Source organism: Monopterus albus, unplaced genomic scaffold (genome assembly GCF_001952655.1).
Source record: "Monopterus albus unplaced genomic scaffold, M_albus_1.0 scaffold305.1, whole genome shotgun sequence".
Taxonomy (NCBI): domain Eukaryota; kingdom Metazoa; phylum Chordata; class Actinopteri; order Synbranchiformes; family Synbranchidae; genus Monopterus; species Monopterus albus.
Window position 1 is genome coordinate 744,568 of NW_018128185.1, and position 23,001 is coordinate 767,568.

Genomic DNA, 23,001 nt, shown 5'->3' on the forward strand with positions numbered 1-23,001 from the left:
ATTACAGTTTTATATCTTTATGTTTGAAGCCTGAAATGTGGCAAAAGGTCGCAAAGTTCAAGGGGGCCGAATACTTTCGCAAGGCACTGTAAGTCTAACTTCTTCCTACTCCGTTCAAGCATGTACTAGGTATAAGTAAATTGATATTGGATTATTATTGTTGGATATGTGTGAAATTACATGTGTTGACATATCAACTGTTTTACATGCTTGAATGAATAAATCAAATCAAAATCAAAAATAATGAAAGGCACTCATGTTGAAAAGGTAGCAGCTACTATTAATCATTGCTGTGTTAATAGTATAAACTAGTTACCTCACATCATGACTCGCCCTAACTAACAACTCATTGGCTGGTTATCAATCCAGGGCACAGGCCCATGGACCCAGTGGCTCGACGGTCTCAGAGGGCAGAAAGAAAGAAACATATGTTGTTCTATAGTATATTGGCATTTTAAAATCTAAACAACCTTGTCATAAGCAGTGTAAACAATTCATTTTATCTTCTTCATGTTTTTGTGTTGGCATCCCTCAGTGCCTCACACTATTTATTAACCTCTTTTTCTTGTCCATTTTCCTCTAGCTATCTCTGGATTTGGCAAGAAGTTCACCTCTTTGTTCTGAGGTGATAAGATTAAGGTATGTATTTTATTTTTTGTTACTTTCTCTACTACTCTATATACAAAGAAATCATGGGCAAAGTCAGACCTGTACAAGACAGATCGATTATACACTGAGAACAGAATAGAGATGTAATTTTTCTATTGGGGCTTTATTTTATAGCAAAGCTTGTAGCTGCATTTATGTTCAAAATGTCAGTTTGACAGACTAATTTTAATTTACCGCAGTGTCCTGTTTTTACTGGAGTTTAAGACTGTTCATTGTTTATTATCTCCACAAAGGTGAAATGTAGAGTGAGCGTGTTGATCTCATAAATAACAGTTATATTACAGTTTTTAACATAGTCAAAAACATGACTGTACATCTAAGAAGGCAAAAAAGGCAGAGACCATTTTATGCTTTACAGCAGATACAAGGCAGTCAGTGGTTTTGGTCAATGATTCATGTACAGAGAGCTGGAAACATTCTTTCTTTCTTTGGTGAACAAGTGTATCTCAACCATTAGGGGTAAAAATAAATCTCTGCGATGCTGCTAGTTCAAAGTCCACTGGGATGTTAACTGATAGCTACAATGCTGTGTGTTGAGTCCTGTAGGCAGCAGAAAGTGGGCGGCTGTAAGTGGTTTACTCAGAACAGCAGTGTAGTCCTAAAGCAGCATGTCTGTCTCTTGAGTGTTTGTGGGGGTTTTTTCTCTGTCTCTGTTTTCATTTCTCTGGCTGCTTTTTATGTGCAAGATGAAAATGCAACACTGAAAATGACAACATATTGATACTGTGACACACAGTCTGCTTCAAACAGGATGTGTGTTTAAACAGTGGGTTATCACAGCCAAATGCACTGTATGTACACACAACCAGTGCAGTAGACTCCAGACTGTTGATGTGGTCTTGACTGCCTTCAGATTTGATTTATAGGGTGCCATAGCAGTTAGTCCGAAAACCTGGAACTGAGTTAGCATTTTTGCACTTCAGTTCCCTCGCCCTGAGTCAATATGTTTTTTGAATGGGTTTTGGTTGGAAATGAGATCTGTTATTTGTCACAGAACTTATTGTCTGTAATAATCCAAAAGCCTATGGAAAAATCATTCTGGCTTTTTGTTGAGGAAACCAGGGCGATGCTATCTTATGGGTTGGCCTACATCCTTCATCCCTGTAGCACTTTATTGCGACTGGACTTCCTTAAGAAACTGAAAACATTCAAGATTTAAGTTGTGACTTTTTGAAATACTAAAAAAATGAACAAAACTATCTGCTTTGTGCAGCTGTACCTGGGCACAACAATGCTTTGAATTAAATGCCAGCAGCATTTTAATATACTTACAGTGGCAATGCTAATGTTCAGATGCTAAGTAGGCATGACAGTTTACATTTTTACAATCTACATTTAGTGTGGCATCATGCTAACATTTGCTAATTAACACAACACAAAGAATGGCTGAATTTGATGGGAATGTCATTAGTTTTGCAGGTATTAAGTCATAGTACTGGAAAGTAATAATTTTGATGCGATGATGGTGCTGGAGGAAAAGTGAAGGGATTATTGATGTGATTACGCTTCCTCATGAAGGGTACATGACTGTGTATATCAAATTTAATGCCAATCCATCCTGTAGATTTTGGGGTGGACATTTCACTTACAACCATGTGAACCTGATGCCATACACCTCAAATATTTAATTACTGGGCCTGGGCACAGAAAGACATTAGTCTCACATATGTAAAAAATCAAGTTACCACAGCTTATGTTATTTTAGATGACTCAGGACTCAGTGCATTCAGGGGTGATAAATGCCTTATGATTTTGTTCTGCTGCCTTGTAGTGTAAATGTATATACTAGATCTTTCAGATTCTGTCTTTCTTAACATGAAAAAAGAAGTTATATGAACTGACTGAATTTACCAATACATTTTCAGGACTATGTAAATGTTAAATGATGAAGTCACGAGGCCTCATACCAGAAAAACCTGTCAAGTTCCGCCTGCTTTTGTTTTACTAAAAGAGAGAGAGGAAGAAGAGAGGGGAGGGGGAACTGAGCAGAGAACTGAGCATACAGGTGAGTATATACTGGTTTCAGTTCAGCAGCTGTGGATGGTCAACAGGATGAAGACCTGTGGGTTTTCTACAGGTCTTCACCAACCGTCTGCAGGTTTTCATAGGATGTTGATGTTGACCTGACCATTAAAATGAGCTGGTGCAGTAGTTATCTGCATGCTTGATTGTAATAAGAATAGGACCAATTGTAGTTTAATAACACATTCACCTCACAGGGAATTGGGTGGTGTGAGGGTTAAAACATTATACAATTTGGGTCTAATTACCTTGAACAATGAAATGTCGTTGATCTAAGGCATCATCTTTGTTTGGTTTTCAGGCGGCACTTCTACAGTAAATGATTAACCTTCAAGTCAGATGTGTCAAAGCTTTCAGAAAAATCGATTTTCCAAATTCCCAGTTGTTATTATGACTTGGATCTTGACATAAATGCTAATAACAAATTTGAAACTACTACAGTAATTACCATTACAACTGACATGACATGAACACAGGAGAACCTTACAAAGACTAAACTATAGTTACATTGTTGAGGAGAGCATTTTGCTAATTGCCTACCAAAATAATGGTTATTATAGCCATATGCTCTAGTGCTCTGTAATTAAAAGCTTATCCAGAGGGCACACTGGGACACACTGTTCCAATAATGTATCCATCAGACATTAAGAAAATCGTGTTGTCTAAAATGCTGCTCCTTTATCTTGCAGCCAACTAAGACTGGGATCCTCCGAATACTTCACGTCTCTGGCCTACTGACAGAGAGAACAGGCCACTCTCTCTGACAGGCCAGACAGTAAGTTACCTTTAACTTTTCATAAGCGATGTTTTTCACCTGTAGAAAATCACAATGTAAAGTTTTACTATCCAGATTTTGTTTTGTAAATCTGCTTTGTGGATTGTGTTCATCTAACAGGATAATGGTGATTTTATTTAACATGTAGGCTCATGGCTGTCAGTTTTGACCGTGTTATTATTAGCAACTGCACTTGCAGACACCTCAAACCTCAATATGCTGTATTGCTGTAAAATAAAGAATTAAATATGCAGAAGTTAATGTGAAAGGACTATAACATTATTGTAAAAGGAAGAGCTTTATCATACAGTAGTTTCGATCAAACAACACTCAGCCATCCATTATCTATACCGCTTATTCCTGAATAGGGTCGCAGGGGTGCTGGAGCCAACCCCAGCTGACACTAAGCGAGAGGCGGGGTACACCCTGGACTGGTCACCAGTCTATCACAGGGCTGACATGTAGACAAACAACCACACGCACTCAGTCACTCCTACAGGCAATTTAGAGTCACCGCTCTCCCTGTGCCTGCATGTCTTTGGACCCATGCAGGCACAGGGAGAGCATGCAAACTCCTCACAGAAAGGCCCAGGGTTGAACCCAGAACCTTCTTGTTGTGAGGCTAACCACTGCGTCACTGTGCCACTGTGCCACCTAAACAACACTCACTGCAATCATATGTTTTCAGAAAACAGAGCAGCATTAGTGTTACCCTTAAGAAACAAATCTTCCTGTGAGTGCAAGAACACAATTTTAATTCACTTATTTTGTATTCAGAACATTTGTAAGTCTTTTATTCTCCATCTCTGTTTTTGTCATGTGGAGACAAGCTGTCTGTGCTGCCTGCTCCTCCAGCACTGCCTGAAGCCAGTTTTGTTGCTGCCTCATTGTGCTTGCAGCTGCTTCTGAAACTCATTGGCATCTGGATTGTGTGAGCCTGCACTCAGCTCAGCCAGAAACTAATCAGCAAAAATCAGTCTTTTTTTCAAGAGCACAGCAGTGATTTGTGGACTTCTGTCTGATTTTAACTTATTAGACAAAAGTGACAATCAAAGATACAACTAAAAAATCAGGGTGGTATCTCATTTTCTCTCCTGATGAAGCAAAAGACCAAAGCAAAATGCTGCTTAGAAATTAAACTAAACTGCCATCAATGCTAGTCTATAATCACCATTCTACATAAGATGCAGAGAAACAAACTGAGATGTCTTCAGAGGACCTGATTGGTTTCTTTTGTTGTGACCATGATGTCATTACTCACCGGTGCCCTTTAAAATCTAAAAATGTTCAAGATATATTTTGGGTTTCATCTGTATTCTCAGTGATAGCAACATCACAGAAGCCACAGGATTATTTCTGAGATGCGACAAACACCTAAAGACCTCAATACCTAAATATAAACTAGTGAGAGGAACAACACTTAAAGTGAAGCTTTTTTCTTTTTTAAATTATATAATCCAAAACCTAAAAATAGAGGAGAAAGAGAAGTGTGATTGTTTGAAACTATTAATAACTCTTTATAAACAGTTTCAGAAGTAAAAATGCAACATATTCTGTGTTACACTGAAGATGCTTAACATGTCAGGAGGGTTTTCTTCCACCACTGACTCCCACATTCATCTACAATTGGCCCATGTCACTGGAGAGCAGAGTCCATGTCCTGCGAGCCATGTTTTTGGGTTAAGCCATCAACTGTAAAAATGATGGACAGGCTGACAGCTCCCAGAAGTGATGCCACTGCGCCTCGATCGCCCCCTGGTGGCTGGCTGCAGTATGGATCACAAATCCTGCCTCCTCCATGTTAGGGGGTGGGGACATGAGCCAAAAAACCCTCAAATTTCAAATCTGATACATTTTTCCCAGAGGTAATTTTTGTGGTTTTTGGTAGATATTATCACACTGAATCTTTAAATATTTGAAAGTGGTCATTTTTCTGGTAAGTTTGTTTTTAATAAGTTATTTGATTAAATAAAAATGGGTGCATTTTGGTTAATTTGACAGTTTTGATTGGTGGTCCAATGCTGCCACTCCACTTCTGGTTGCTACTGTGCGGAATCTGGTTACAAAAAAGCAAGATGTTAGCCATCATAGTCATGATATTTTGGCTTCACGTTTGCACGGTGGATGGAAGTAGTGACGCCATGTCCATTGTTTATATGTCAGTGGTTTAAGCACAAACAGTATGTGGTTAAGGTCAGTGAAAGATTGTGGAGTTGATTAAATATTTAAAAATTCAAACCAAGACAGCAAACTTTCCCTTATCTTAACCAAGTGCCTTTCATTGCTTAAACAGAAACATAATAATGGTAATCATGCTTTATATATTAAGAGTGGATTATGTAGAGAAGTGAATATAATTTGCAGACATAGTCAACATAAACCTGTATTAGCTAATAAAAAATGTTTTTGCCAGTGCACATTACTTGTATATAATGTAAGTCATTAAATTCCGCTCATTTCATTCCATATGGCTCTGATAAAGGCTGTAGATATGTGCTATTAGAGTTTGAGCTGTAGAAAGAGTAGCAGCAGTACTTGGAAAATCTGTTGAAGTACAGTCTATTGCCTTGGTGCAGTGGGTTTAACCTTTCTGTTGTATGTCAAAGTGTATACAGTGTTGCATATGCTCCATAAATGATTATGTATTATGCCTGGACTGTGTGTTTTTGTGTGCTATGCAACCATGCACTGCCTCATGTGACTGCTGCAGAGAGAACTCTCTCGCCTCCCACACTCCACTCCTGCTGTCAAACATCACTGATTTTTTCTTCTCTTCTTTTGCACGTTCATGCTGCCTTTCTCCCATCTCCTCTTTCTGTCAAGCATCTCACTTTTCATTAACTTTCTCTTTCTGCTTGCATAGTCTTTTTCCTTCTATAATTATAACAATACCTCTGCCATATCTACTTTCATCTTCCTATTAGCAATGTATTGCCAGGTTGTTGGATGAGGTCAAGGCCAGGGCTCTATGTAAATCCATTTCTTTCACACCAACCGGGAAAACATCTGTTTATTGATTTCACTTTGTATATGAGGGCACTGTCTTGTTGACGCAGGTTTCCATGTTCTTTTTGCTACATTGTGTTGTTTCTCTGTCCGCGCCTCACTGTCTCCTTTCTCTGTTCAGTGAGTCATCTATTGTGTATGTATATGGGTCAGTGCTTATTTTCAAGCATACTTTGTGTGTGTCATTGTGTGTGGGTTATGTTGCAGCTGGGTGACAAATAAATATATCGCATGTTTGGAGCACTTAATCTGAGTCAGGTGCAGTGGGAAAGAGAACCAGGAGAAAATGGTTGCCAGAAGATGCATATATACATTCTGGAAAGTGGACCTACCAGGAAACCAGCAAATGTGGCTATAGATTCCCAAAGTCTGATGTTTTATTTGGAAAAGACTGAATAAGCACATTGTTTGACATACATATTCTCCCTTTAAGATTATTTATAGCTACTTCTGATGCATGTACTGATGCAAAAATTTATATAAAAAATTTAAAAATTACAAAATAGGGTGGATCAGTTTAGGCTATTTAAGGTTAATCTCACTACATCCTGAATGCTGAACCCTGTCAAGCATCTCACTCTTCATTCATTTTCTCGCTCAGAGAGAAAGTGCAGAATATTTGCATTTAAATGTAATTTGTAGAAACACTCAAGGCGAAGCTATGGCATATTTGAGATACATGGGTGTTTTGCATTGGGACTGTTTACTGCAGTGTCTATATATAGAGAAATATGCTCTGATTCCATTTGCCCTGTTAAACAGAGGTAGGAAGGGACTTATAACCAAAAGTATGACTGAAAAGACAGAGTACAGGTCCCAGTTTGCAGAAATATGCAACGCTGTTAGTTTTTACAATAAGAGGACTCTGCCTCAGAGCTGTGAAGCAATGTGAAGTGCCAGATCATAAAGTGACTTCACTTCTGTGTTATTTGAGGCAGTAATATGCATCCTTTCCATTATGTTGACATGTGCTGTGTCAGCACAAGCTGACATGATGGGGAATATCACTTGCCTTGTTCTCCTGCTGTCTGGTTATAACTGGTTCCTGCTGGTTCATGCTGGAAATCCTGACTAAAATCATAGGACAAGTTTGTAAAAGAACCACTTGGATCTTTTTTAATTTAATGGTCATTTTAGATTAGTTTGTCTTTGCTGCCACAGGATTCTCACACAATTTTCCTGACTAGAAAAGTTGTTTTCACCCTCATTTTTGTTTCCACTATCATAGTTCGTTACAGTTGGGCATAGATAGATCTGAGGGTAGAATTTTCCTGTAACATAAATGAAAACACAGGAAGGATTTTTTTAAAAAAAAGATACCAAACATTTTGCTTAGAAAAGGTTCTTTGTTAGGTTGCAATGCTAAATTTTGACAAGGTGATTAGCTTTGTTCAGCAAGGGCCCTTCACCGAACCAATATGCTGTGAATGTAACAGTGAATAAAAATAACACAGTTTATATAAACCTTTTAACCAAAACTTGATTTAAATATGTTCAGTTTTTACTTTAGGCACCAGAAATCCAGTTGCCTTATACTGACTTGACAAACATGTCATGAGCTGGATAAAAGCCCTCATATATACTGTAGCTCAGCAGTACATTTCTGAGGGTTATCCACCATCTAGTGACCAGCTTCATTTAACATCATTACAGCTCTATACAGCAGTCACCTCCATGTGAATAGAAAGGCTTCTTATGTGCCCTGCCATTCAAAAAAGGACTGATTTATAGTTTGTGTTGACATCTATTGAATAGGTATACAGTAGACTCAGTAGCTTTAAATGGTTGGTGCACATAAACTTTGTTACAATAGAGATATTCTATGTATGGGGATTTGTTTAGTTCTATTTAGTCTTTTAGTAGGTATATACTGACAGTCTGTCAGGCAGTCACCAGAGAGTAAAGTCGGCCAGGACAGCATTATTGTTCGTTTATAGTTATTAAGTTGAACCTTTTCTCTGTTTTACTGTTTACCATGACTTGCATTTATTTTGATTGTTGAAGCTGGAATTATGCAGCTCTGAGTTGTCCCCTGACCCTGCCATTGCATGATGCCAGAATCCTCAGAATCAGAGGAGGAATCCTGTTTAAAAGAAGGTTAGTAGTCGAGGGACACTGTGTGTAGTGTAGAAAAGGGAAATTGTGACCTGGCCTTCCTCACCCGTGCTGCTCAAATGTATTTATTTATTTTAACAAATTTATGTTCTTTTGTTTCGTTGTGTTTTTTCACAGATCATTCTCAGCCAACATCCATCTTCAGAAGAGCTACCCTTGTTCATGGAGCATCCCCAGCCAAAGCCTCCAAACCAAATTTCTGCAGATCCCCTAGAAGCAACCTGTAGCAGTTAAACACATCTGCACCCATCCATTATAAAAGAGCAACTGGTGGCCAAAAATAACAGCAAAATTCAGAGACATGAATTAGTATTAATCTTTCACCATGCCAGTTGAAGGAGCTCATGGTCATTGAAGACAAGTTGAACCAATCTAGTGACGAGTGATGCTATTCTACTCTCATATGCAGATATTGCCATCATTTATATGAGAGCTGCTTTTTCCTGCTAACAACCCATAGGAAATAGTAGTTTTGCCACAGGCATAGTGGCATGCTAGGTTCCTTGGTTTCACAGTCCTGTGCCCAAATGAGGAATAACAGAAACAAATCAGCCTCTCTCCTCTTTTCCATCTCTTCTCATATAAAAAAGATTGGGGGGAAATGGAATAAAATGCATTGAAGTACTGCAGGTTTTTCTGGTACTAAAGACCTCTTGTTACATCTCCTGTTGAGACGATAATGGAGCAATGGACATGTCCCTTTGAATGAAGACAATTACATTAATATAGCCGACATGGAGAACACAGGTGTTGGCGTGTTTCTTTCCGTGGTTTGCTGTTTCTATCTACATTCCAGATTGGAACTGTTAAAACCTTTTGCTTCTCCCCCTCCTCACCTGTGTGATTGCTGAGTCTTCTTTTTTTTGTAATCCCATCCAATGATCCTCAACTCATGTCTTCAAGGAGTGTATATTGGATTAAGAAAAAAATCATAGGAATTTGGAATGCATGAAACTTTATATCCAAGACCTTACACTGTTCATCATTACTTAACAGAGGCCATAAAGACAATGGGAAACACATCTAAACTAGACGACGTAAATAATAAAGAAGAGATATTACTGAAGCAGCACACAGGAACATCACTAGAGGAATAAGAGGAGTCTTTTTTGGTTTTAGGGAAAGCTTTCCATTAGTATTTGGAAAGAAACCGTATGTGTTTGGGTTGTTTTTCTAACATTACAAAGCAACATTTGCCTGTAGTGCTTGTGGCAATAGGGTTTCTTCATTTGGCTCTCAGATATTTTGCATGTTGTTAAAGGTGATGGTTCATTTGTTGTTATCTTTAATTTTTTTATAATTGAGTTATGTGATTTGCCTGGTGTTTATGTTGCGGGTTACCAATATCGCCTTAATCATTTTAAATGTTTTATTTTGAAGTGGCATTTTTATGACATCCTGTAAACACATACTGTATTTTCACTACACCCTTTTTTACGTAGTAATATCAGCTGGAACACTGGCCACAGTGAGATTAATTTATATTTTTTAAATTAACTTTTTTTTAAATAATTGTGATATTGTTTTTTATTTATTTATGTTTTATAGTGTTTTGTTACCTTCATCAAGCCCCATGTCAATTTTCTGACTTTTTTATTCACAATAATTATAAAAGCAATAGAGTAAATGGTAAGAAAGTAAAGAGCACAATCTTGTGTAATTTTAAAAGCTGATGGAACAGAAACGTGTTGCCTCCATCTGCTTAACTTACCACTGATGTACTGCTCAAACCTGACTTTAAACATGCCACAAAATGTACTCCAATATTTTATAACAGCTGTACTAATAGGTCAGCGAGCAGCAGCTCACCTATAAACCATAGCTTTGGTACCACCAATATCATCCCCTCGTACCAAAAATGAGACATCAGTGTTGTAAATCATCCAGTCAGTGGCTCAGAGTGTGATCTGAAAGCACTGCAGGGCAGCAGAGAGGCACTGGAAAGCAGACCAGTCACACATTACCGCAGAACTGGACTTGGCATCGTCACCGGTGGGGGTTTGGGTTTTAATGTGATTCTTCTGACCCTCCGAGATGGACGTTCATTGGGACTGCGAAGAGCTCCTTACACATCAGTGTGTATCAGCATGTGTCTTCACTTTTTCAAATGTGCACAGCACACGTGAAAGCACACTTGAGGATGGTGTCAAAAAAGAAGAAAAATAGCATCCATGTGACTGAGGAACCAAAAATAACACACGTGGTTGTGTCACAAAGTCACTCACCTTTTTAAACTTTTTTTTCTATCATGTTGGCGTCCAAACCTGTAACCCAGCCCCCAGAAACCTCTCTCTCAGACTGTCAGTTGTCATGGAAACTTCTCAGGTCAGTGGTCTCCCTGCTGTTGCTCCTGCAGTGCACTGTGGGATCTGCGGTTTGATACTCAAAACGCACTCTGTCAGGCCAAACATTGCGAGGCCTTCAGCAAAACCAACGAACCAACTTCTGCTGTATATTGTCTGTGTGAACGCTCGCTGGGAACCTTCGCATGCCACCCGGCGCAGAAAACCTCAAAGTCACCTCTATATTGTTCTGTTCCTAATGTTTATATGTATGTGTGTGGGAGTTCTGTATGTGTGTATTTAATGACCATCATCCAACGTGGAAAAGAAAAGAAAAAAAGGCAAACGTGAGTTCAAATACAACAAATATGGTAGGCAAAAGCAGCGACCTCTCATCTCTAGTCGTTCTATGCAATGAATCACATTTGAAAAAAACTGAGAAAATGAAACACAAATGTGGAAAAAGTTACACAAACCACAGTTTGTCATTTTAATGTCAAGATTGCTTTGTTTTGGCATTCCACAAAGATCAAAATAAGGAGATTCTGTGAAGTTGTTTGTGTATAATATAGGCTATAGGAAATAATAAGAGGGGTTTTGTATTGTGTTAAACAGGCATGTTCAGAGTCCTCTTTCCTTTTAAATTGTGAATTTCTGCAGCCAGATGGTCTGTCGCTAAAGGTGTGTTCATGGCAGCAGGGAAATGGTAGCTTCATGGTCTCAGAGCTGAAATGACAAATGAAATATTTCATGAAGCAGAAATTCTTCACAATACTTATACTAAGAATTATAACAATAAGTTGTTATACATTTGTTTTATTACCATTAAAAATTATCAGCATATAAAAATAAGCATGTATAAATCCCACAAAAGTAGTAGCCCCAGATCCCCGTTGTCTTGAATGCATTCAAACTGCTGTCAGCCATCTTGTTTTGTTTTGCACCTGGGTACACAGAAAAGTTGTTCATAGATTTATAGAGAGATAAATATAGGTGTATGAATATAGACTATATATAAAAGAAACAGATTTCAGTATATTACCTAATATGGTTGGTATCTACTCAGGGGTGAAGAACAAAAGCTCCTCTTGTTTGTTTTTGTTTTTCAGGCTTTTATCAATGACCATACCCCAACATTTATACTAACTAGCTACCCAAATGCGCACTATTTAATGTTGTTGCAGAGAAAGAAGCAGTAAGATTGTTTTGGTGAAACATAAAGCCAGTTTAAAAGAAATATATACATATTAAATATAATAATATACAATTTATAGATTATATTTAACTAAAAATAACAGTTTTGCGCACTACTCAAGCCATTCCTAAATTAACTGGTATGACAGTGAGTTTGTGACCGTGTGTCTGAGTGTTAAACAGTGCACTGCCATGGTACACTATGAGATAAAATCTATAACCTAAATACACTGTGGAACATAAGTTTATGTACCTCAGAAACAAATCATTTAACTGCAAATGTACCATTTGTCTTTTTTTAAGTTACCAGTTGGTAGCAGCATGCTGTGACAAGACAATTATAAAGACACTATTCATGAAAATTCAGATTTAAAAAGAGTTGGATTCCCAGCTGCTTTGCAGTCTCTACACTTTATTTAAGCATGGCCTAATAAGTCATTGAAACTGTAATAGAAGTAAATATATATTTTGTGAAACATTGATCAGATGATTTATCTATGTAAGAATTTATTTTCTCATACAGAGAGGGACTAGGAAGCTATTGTAGTGGGGGTTTAAGAAAGAAGAGCCATTTGGGTTTGAAATCTTTAAATATATTTAGTGAGAAATGATCTTTAAACAGATGTTATCTATCATTGGATTTGTACACAACCATAAAAATCTGATTGTTGAAAATCAGAATATGAAAACCTTTTTTTTTTTTTTACTGAGCTTATGTTTTTCAGCCTGAGAAATATGTCATTATGTTTATCTTAAAAAAACTGATTGGTGGATGGTTAAAAAGTAATTTTCAGATTTTTTTTGTGCAAGAAAGGCCTATGTGTTATCAGCTAATTAGTTATAAATTTTAGAAAAATCCTTTAAAAATCTACTTCCATCATTTTTCTCCAACCTAGTTTATGTAACATCCTTTTTTTTCTTTTCTTTGGTCTCTCTGGAGTTAAATTCAGATGCAGGATTAAGACTCTATTTATTTTGGTTCTGTTTGGATCTGATCATTCATCTTGTGTTACACATCTGGTGCCATTGGCCCTAACAAATATCAAATATTTTCCTCTGCGCTGTTGCCAAGTGCTTGCTTAAGGGGGATTTGTTGGGTTTTTCCTCTGTAATAATAATAATAGTATAGTCTAGACCTTACTTTGTAAAGTGTCCTGAGACGCCTTTTGTTTTGATTTGGCGCTATACAAATAAAATTGAATCGAATTTAATCGAATTTCACTGGTACACCGCCACCAGATCAGTGACTTCACCACAAAAGTGTCAAAGTAGAACAAACAGACTAATATCAGAGAATTTAAAGTTACCCAAACTAATATCAGCTTCCTCTGTAGTACGTCTTATGTTTTTGGAAAATTGTGAAAAATAAAATGTTCAGTAAACTGTTCCTCAATCACTTTTGCCTCAGGAAAGCACACATTGCAATGGAGATGTTCAAAATACAATAGAAAATAATGGTTGGATTTATGCAGGGGCAATAAATCGAATTTTCAACACTTTACGGCACAGATGTGATCTTCTCATGGCTGTTGTTTAACCAGAGAGATTCAGTAATGTTTCAATGGCAAGCCAGGAACACATAAATAACCAGATCTGTGTCAAAATGTGTTAAAAATGTCACAATCTTTTGCTCCGGTGTGAATACAGCCACTAAAGGTGACTTAAATATGCACAGCAGCAAGGGCTTTTATACTACAATACTGGTCACTGAAGAAAGCCATCCTGTTACTGCCCTCTAGCCAGTCGTGGTCTACGTCTATACTCTGCATGGTGTCTGTCTATATCCAAGAACACAACAGACTTCAGTTCAGACCACAGCAATCACCAGTAGGCACGATCATCAAACCACATCCCGGTTTTTCACAGGTGTTTCAAGCACAAAACTAAGACAACAATAAAAGATCAAGCTTAAAGACATCTGCAAATTTTCAAGGGAATCATTTCTTTAAGCCCCACAAAAACTAGTTTTTATGAATGAAAAAAAATCGACATTTTCTTAATATTAGGAGCTGAAATAGACACAAGTACAATATTCTTTCAAATTACATTTTGGAACAAAACTCCTGACACAAAGGGTCAGACAGACATACAGCCAAGAGGTGGCTGCTTCCACCAGATGTCTGTTTAAAAGAAGCAAAATCTCAAAGGCTTGACTTTTCTTGAATCCAACATCAAGAGTCTCAGCAATAAGGTTATAATTGTGCCATCGGACAATCCAGTATTTGACCCTTTGTGGCACTGATCTGGTATCAGAATTAAGTGTTTTCCATTTGTCATACCTGTGAAGTCTGAAACGTTTTTCTGACTGTACAGCCATGAAAAGGACAAAAGACAAAGGTTAAACACCTTTTATTTGAGGAACCTATCTTAAATGCAGCTTAAAACACTTTTGGGAAACCTGGACTGTGTCTGTTTGTGTGTGTGTGTGTGTGTGTGTGTTCAAAACCAAAAAGGTAACATACTGGGTTTGTAGAGTGTAGTACTTGTCACCACTGCTCCTGCTGTTGGTCATGCAGACAGTAAACATATAGCAAGACCTGAGCCTAAGAAATATGTTAGAACTCATTATATATAGTAAATGTTTTCTTAGGTGAGAGGTTGTAAAAAGAGCACGAATGCTGAAACAAACAAATCCATAAGAGAAAGCTATCTAGTCCATCTTTTACTCACTGAAAAACCATCAGGGAGTGTTATTCATCTTTCACCTGTAATGAATCATCAAAATAAGATTACAAGTGCATGACCCGGACACCTCCTCCCACCCATCTTAACCCCTCCCTCCATCCCTCGACCTTGACCTCACGGGCTGCCATTTTTTTCTTGGTGTATATACCAGACGAGAACCAACCAGTCCGATTTACGACCACATGTAAATGCCGAGAAGGACATGTTCTGTACAACATGTAAATCTCAAATATGCTAATATACCACAGCACACACTCACAGGCAAACACACACATGCACAGGGGCATGAGAGAGGTTTTTGCACACTACATGGCAACACAAGCCGGTGTGTATGCAAGCCTTTCCTGCCCAAACCTGTGCTCATTGTGTATAAAAACAACAAATCCTACATAACAAGCAAGAACAGTTGTTGATTTGAATAATAAATAAAACTGCATTGTGTATGTATGTGGCTGGCTCGTGCAGGCTGTTTAAAAATCATTGTATTTGGATATAAAAATGAAAATGAAATAAAAACATTGGTCTGTGTAGAATTTCTATACATGTTGTGTTTGTAAAATGAGATTACATCAAAAGCAGAAAAGGGAAAAATATTCTGGCTTCCATGTAATTTTTGGGGTGGACAGATAATTTTTTGAAAGATGGTGCAAGAGAGTGAATTGGGCAATGGAAATGTGTAAAAAAAAATCATAAAGTAACCCAACTGACTGATGAAAGGAGGGCGAAAATAAAACAGAAAAGGGTCAAGAGTCTAAAGATGACTACAAAGTGTTCCATTCACTGTTGTAAGTGCAATGAACTAAACTTCTTGTTTCCCCATTGTAAAACCTTGTGTATGTTTCTGTGTATTCCTCCTGTAAATGGGTGTAGTAGACCTGGTGCATCATGCCATGTAATGTGATGAATGACAAATTATGACCTTACAATACATTTCAATCAGGAAAAATAAATAAAAGACAAATACATAAAAACAAAACTTGTGTAAGCTCTTATTTCGTCTGTTTGCTGATATCCCCTGATTTTTTCTGTTGCACCAACATAAAGCTTACATTTGTTTCTGAGTGAAATGTCCTGACACCTATTGGAAGGGTTGCAATGCACGTCCTCCTTAGAGTGCCTATAATAATAATTTAGTGCCAGCCGAGTGGAGAGGGTTTTGTGTGATAGAGTGTAAAGTCAAACCAAGTGCACAGATCACCTGACACACATGAATCACGTTAAGATTTCGTGCGAGGTTTTGAGAAGATTATCTTGCTCTGAGATCCAAAAAATGCATGGTGCGTTTAATGACAGGTGGAAAACCTGGACGACTTTTTTCAGAGAGAAAATTGCTCGTCACCTCAAATGAACTTTAACTAAATACGTATTTTACCGTGAAATATTCCGATCGATCGCGTATCTAACGATCTGTAAACACGTTTTAAAGAACTGCACACACAAACCGTTTTTACACATTTGTAAATCAGGAATTTATTTGTAGATTACTGAATACCCAGTTGTGGTCATTATGCTACACACACAAATCGGTGTTCTACAAATGTGTAACCTTGATTATATTTGTAAATTGTTGAATACACATTTGTGGCTAGTTATGGGAGCATTTTACATGCATTTTCCCCCCATTATAAAAAGGTGAAGTCAAAATATCGACAGGGACGTAGCTGCAGACAACATTGGTGGGCATCGGCCGTGTGTAGCCAATTTTAAGAAGAAGAAGAAGAAGAAGAAGAAGACGGAAACGGAAACGGAAGAGGAAGAGGAAAACGAGAATGAGCATGAACACGTGGGAGATATTTTATACTGGTAAGTGAAAGTCTTGCTTGTGCTCTTTTAAAGAGTTTGATGTTTTATTCTATGTTGTCTCTCCAGCATTGTAATATATCGAAGCACTCAGCGAACATACATATACCCGCGTGGATATAAAAATGCAGTTGAAAATGTTAAGTGGCTCCAAGTTTTTTAGACTGCCCGATGCAGGTCATGTTGGCACTTTTAGAAAATATTTGGGTCAGCAGTGCCGTGGCGATGTTAAAAGGCATATCCTTTAACAGCATGCTCGATTGAGGGATTTCTTGTGATAGCCTAATATATATAATACAATAGTTGACAGAGACCAAAACTGAGATAAAAGAGAGTTAATATTGGACTGAACTGTATCAAATGACCAGAAACACAACACCAAATGAATGGTAATGTTACTCTGTGACTGCCAGATGTGTAAATAATTAACTTAATACTAGTAAGTTTGCCATGTTGACTTAAAGGCCAGTGTGGTTTTCAGTTTGTTTTCACTGCCCCCAAGTGGCCAAAAAATAAATAAATAAATAAATTCAGTTATTGCAGTTTTAAGATGAAATGTATTGCATTTTATTTTAGTGATATTGTGGCCAGCTCCTCTCATCCGAACCAGCGGAGCGATACAATATGTTAACTTTTCACCCAGCTTCTTATATGTTAGCACACTGCCAACTAGCAAATCTTAGATGTGAGCATGGTAAACATAACATGCCAAACATCAGCATGTTAGTATTGTCATGTCACTTCACATTTCACATGCCACTGCAGGTGGAAATAATACAATTAAGACGACTGAATTCCATTTAGTGTTCTCACTTTTTCAGGAGCCTGCATCACAAAGCATTGATTAGTGGGTTATCCAGCTAACTTTGGGATCAGCTCAGGTTTACCAGTACCATGAAGCTGGCTCACTTTTAATCAGGTTAGATGACCATGGTATCTTATGCTGCACAGCTAACTTGCTCTAGAGCAAGTTACCTTTAGAGGATCAGATCAAAACCTGTCAACAGCTCAGCCACTGACCATTCAGATCACTGGAAAAAGCGATGCTCCTACAGGATCCTGACAGGGACAAGAAAAGTTTACATTAATGAGATAAATAATAAAGAGGAATAGATATTTTTACAGACCAGTCATATTGTTTTGTTGCTTCAGGCGTGAGTCACTGGTTTAAAGCCGAGTTTTTAACAAACTGAGAAAGTCTATATCGTATATGGTGATCAATGCTCAAAGACTTTGATCTCTACTGTTCTCCATTTGATTAATCATTCCCTGATATCACAACTTGTTACAGCTGATTTTAAACATGCAATGGTTTTACCTATTTCTAAAAAACATAATTTAGATGCTTCAGTTCTGTTGATCTTTAAGCCGATATACAAATTGCAGTAAGTCCTGGAAAAGATCATTTTTGTGCAGTTGCAGTCTTTTCTTTTGAACAATGACATCTTTGAAAGATACCAATCTGGTTTTAAATCTGGTCACAGTACAGAATCAGTTTTCTTAAGAGCTTGTTAAATGACCTTATGAGTGCTCTGGACCAGAGGCAGACTGCTCTGTTGGCATTGCTAGATTAATCTGCTTCTTTTGACACTGAACTTTGACCTTGGCTTAGATAGGTACCTTACAAATATACTTTTGCTTGCTGTATTTTAAATGTACAAAGATTATTTTATTACAGATCGAATTCCTGACTTTGTCCATGATTTTACAGGCGTCCACTCCTGCAGTTCAGATTAATCTACCATGAAGAGACTCTGTGGTGATAATTAGCCTTTTATTAGGAAAATATAGCATTAAATAGGGGTGTGATGATTTCATGCCACAAGATCTTGTGATATTAAAACGTGCCAGTATTTAATGTCTATGTGAAAAGCTGTCTTGCGATATCAGTACATAACAGAACCAGAGAGGCAGCCAGCATGACAGGCTATGAGGGTGATATTAGCATAGCAGATGCCTCTGCCACTTTTTATGTTCAATTTGTGGAAATGAGTTCAGCTAGAAAGTCACAAACAGCTTCAGTTAGAAGTTACAAGCTCATGCATAGTTCGTGCACAGTTATAAGCTCTGAAGAGACTCGTGAAATCATACAGTCGAGTTTGTGGCACAACCTTTTACAGTGCTTGCATAATGTCTTTTACTGCATATGATAATTCATACTCAGAAAGTAGAACTGAAGTGACATTCCAAGATGCACCTGAATTGTTTTGCATTTTGTGACTTTCAGTTGGGGAAAAAAGACCATTTTTTGTCATTGAACATTTCTTAAAAATAGTGTTAAAATATTGTCTTGTCTTGTTCTTGTGAGCCCAGTATCATGTAACGACTCTTCTCATGAGCTGAGTGTATCGTCATATCCTTACTGTTAAGGCTACAGTATGTAACCTTTTTCAAATATGTTTATTGTAGAAATCTTCTCCAAAACATGTCTTAATGTGGAGAGGTGCTGTCAAAGCCTCCTGTGACTGACACTCATTGCACAGCAATGCAGAGATATTAGCTTCTAAATGGTCTTGAGCGTGATTGACCCCTCTAATCACACAAGACTCTTTTGTTGTCCGTCATTTTGACAGGGTCATAAAATTTTCATCAGAATTTATTATTACCCATCAATTTAAATTTTTTTAATGATAAGACATCCTATTTAATAGCATTTAATTTTCACTCTATTTAATTTTATTTTTAATAATTAATATGCAGAACAAGTTAACTTTTCATGTCAACATGATTTTTTTTTTCCTGCAGAGGCCACTTAAAACAAGATGGACAACCTTCAGATTTTTCAGCCTTTAAAAAAAAATAAAAAAAATAAAGTCAATAATCTGAATGGTGATCTGGATCAGCACCAATATCCAATGCATTTTTCTTTGGCCCATACCCTGTCTCTTCAAAAAATGTAATTCAAATCTATTAATTGGCTTCTTCTTTTTTCTCCTGGTATCTTGCATGCTGGCACACTGTCACAATTTCTTTGAGTAGAACTGAGCTGTCATCAGTGTTATTAGTGACACCAGTGCTTAGACAGCTATGCCAGTGTGTTTTTAATATTTATTTCATTTAAAAAAGGAGACATGGTCAAAAACTGAAATTAGATTTTTATTAGTAGACATTTCCCCCGTTCACTAATCCACCAGGCCGCCCACAGTGTGGATATGACCCCTTACAGACACCCGCCTCAAAATAAAACATCTGGTACAATGTTCTCACCAAAAACAGTTTAAATACTATAAAAATAAATCAATTGCACAAAATAATATGCCATTTTGCTTGTGATTACCCATGTGCAACACCTGTACACATACATAACATTGACAACATGAGGGTCCAAGAGGAGGGTAAAATTCAATAGAACACATTTGTGTATATATAGAAACAACATTAAACCAAGATCTAGTTTAATGACAGAGCATTAGTTTAGTAACTGGTGGAGTCTGAATCAACACTGATAACTATGACCATTCCACATGCTTACTAGCCACCTGGACCATTTTACCAGCTGTAGTTACTTTAGAGTTAAAAACAAATTTTCAGCCGACTGTTGTTCCTGTTTAGGTAAATCTGCTACTCTAGCATTTGACCAGTGTTTATCACCTTTCAGTGTCAGTGAAAATTGAGTAGCATTTGTGTAATAGATTATTAATGATTTCTGTTTTACTTGTTTAAGCAGTCAAAAGAATTTAACAGGAAAAAAAAGATTCAACACAGCCCATCTCCCAGTATACTGCACTGGCTAGTAAATCTGCCAGATGTAATGGCCACAGTCAAATGTAAAAGTGTTAAGCTGGTGAGTGATGTTCACTTTAAGCCTTGATTACAGACTCTGCTCTACTACATGTAAAATGGTTCCAATTCTTGCTAAAGTGAAAAAGAGCTGTCTAGATTGGCTAAGGAAGCACAGTAAGAGAACAGAATCTTTGACACAGCTGCAAACAATCATCATAAATCACCATCACAAATAATATACATTAATTAAAAATGAAATGGAAAAAGGAAAGTAGACAAATTCAGGCACTAAGCATGACATAGAAATGAAGAGATGTGAGACAAGGCTGGTTGTAGTGCAAAGTAGTTCAGTAAGTTGCTATCGCCTTCAAATATCTGGAATAATTTAAGAACTAGGAAGGCAATGTTATTTGAGCTGAGCAGCACAGAGGCCGAGGATGCGTGGGTGTGTTCGGAAATGTAAAGCTATTGTACAATGACAGATCAGATGTACTGCTCGCATTGAAGTGCTGAAGTTGCACGGAGTCGTACTGTGAAAGACGTTAAAGCTTCCAACTGCACTGAAGAAAATGTTACAGTTGAACATGAAACGAAGGGTTTGAAGATAGAAACTTTTTTTTTTTGTTTAGTTAACTGATGCAGAACTGAAATTCATCTCAATTATTTAAATGTGTGCAACCTAGGACATATTTCATACATTAAACATAAGCTTAAACAATATTTGCTGCTGAAATGTCCCATTTTCACCAGCGCAAACAGGTGTGCAGGTAGTGTCCTGAATGTGTGCATTACGGCAAGAGTTGTAACCTGTTCATAAAGCGATACTAATGCAAGATGCAGAATTTTGTTTAAGTCACATTAAAACACAATGGCTTCCATCTGCTTTAACAAAAGCAACATAACACATTTATTCACGTGTGGATCTATACTTATATCTGAAGCTAAAGAGCCTGTAGTACCAACCAAAATGTTCCACAGAGAGAAATGCTTGCAGTCTTTTTTTGGGAAAATCTGTTAATATAATTTCAACATATATAAAAACCATCATTATTTTTGATAGGGATTAAAGCCAGGTCAGTCTAATCCACTCCTATTATGTTACTGCAGGTGTTTCCTTGGGGCCTGATGTCCGACTAACAGGCTACAATTTACATCTTCTATCTGCATTTGGATTTCCTCCCCAAATTTAAATGGACGTTTGAGTCCCGTGACAATGAAACACAAAATACTGTCAGCTAAATATTGTGCATTTGAAATATTGAAAATGCTGAAAGATGCACAAGATGTCTCACTGAGTTACAGGGTTCTGTCCAGCTGGGTTTCACGCCGTCAGCCTGAATGAAAGATGCACAATGCACAGGATGTCTCACTGAGTTACAGGGTTCTGTCCAGCTGGGTTTCACGCCGTCAGCCTGAGAGCCGCCCACAGTCCTTTCCACGACTACTGCCCTTTCCAGTGCTATCATCTATTAGAGCAGTTACAACTTTGTCATTTTAGTAAATTTTGACATGCTGATCCATTTCACTACAATCAGTCTCAGAAGAGACGATACATGAACACAGAGGATGGATTATGAGACAGTGGGCCCCTAGGCACAGACGTGTATATACAGTAGAAACAAGACTGAAAGAGATGCAAAGGGCTGCACGCATCTTGGCCATGTCGTTTGTAGTTTGTGTCCCTTGGTAGTCATTTTGCTACCCTGCGTGGTTGCTTTGCATCTCCTTGTAGTCATTTTCTCTCTCTTTGTGTTTCAGTGACCTATTGCAGGTGAAGCCCAGGCGCCCTCTGACCTGTGCCCAGTAGACCTGCTCAGTAATCCATCCAGGCTCCAACATCCAATCCAGCCGGTGGACAGCAGAGTATGTTGCATTATATTACACTGACATGAATGATATTTAATGTTTTTAATCATGCTATGATAGTAAGATAAATAATCATAATAATGTAAATCTTATGTGTTCACATAGTCCAATTCCTGTCATTCACACAGCAAATCCACTCTCTCTTGTAGTTAATATGGCTTTAAGTACACGTTTTAACTCATTCACATGATAAATGTGCATGTACTGTTACTTAAATTTACTATTATTTTTAACTTCCTCATTGTTATTCAAGTTTAACACATAATTTTAAATATTTGTTTCAAAAGTCAAAACTGGACTGACTTCTGTACTGGCAGACAACAGAAATGTGCCTAAATATTTCTTTGAAGATCAGGGATTGTAAATAGTCAAGAAGCTGAGTAAACTATAAGATAACAGCCAGACACATTCACCTCAGGGTTTCTTAAGCTCTGGATCTGAACTTCAGCTGCTCTACTTCTCCTGTTAGAACCCCACACAGAGCATGTCCATGTTAGGAGCATGACGGATTGTTAAACTAAAATTACAAATACACTCACTGGCCACTTGATTAGGTACACCTGTATAACTGTATGCAATTCAGTGTAATACTTCTGCTTTAACATCTGTTTTTATAGCTCAAAATGTTTCAGTTTTTGGTGAAATTATCATAAATGTATACATTCAATTATAATTATTACTGAGCTCATAGTTAAAGCTGATGTACTGGGCTACATTATATTTAGAGGTGTCTCTATTTTTGTCCTCCCCAACTAGATAATGAGAAGGTCAGAATATTAGGAAGACCTCTAAATATAATGTAGTCCAGTAAAACACCACCTTTAACTGTGACCTCATTAATAAACATACAATTGAATTTATACA

The 23,001-nt window shown here is 37.5% G+C and overlaps 1 protein-coding gene across 1 annotated transcript in view; it reads left to right on the forward strand.

Moving 5' to 3' along the window:
* LOC109973784 (protein bassoon-like) overlaps positions 1-11,311 on the forward strand; it is a 22,635-nt gene extending 11,324 nt beyond the window's left edge. The window contains exons 6-9 of the mRNA XM_020623596.1: positions 584-639; positions 2,535-2,674; positions 3,381-3,466; positions 8,705-11,311. Of these exons, the coding sequence (XP_020479252.1) occupies positions 584-624 (41 nt within the window). The 3' untranslated portion in view covers positions 625-639; positions 2,535-2,674; positions 3,381-3,466; positions 8,705-11,311. The remainder of the gene's footprint in view (positions 1-583; positions 640-2,534; positions 2,675-3,380; positions 3,467-8,704) is intronic.
* The last annotated feature ends 11,690 nt before the right edge of the window (positions 11,312-23,001 follow it).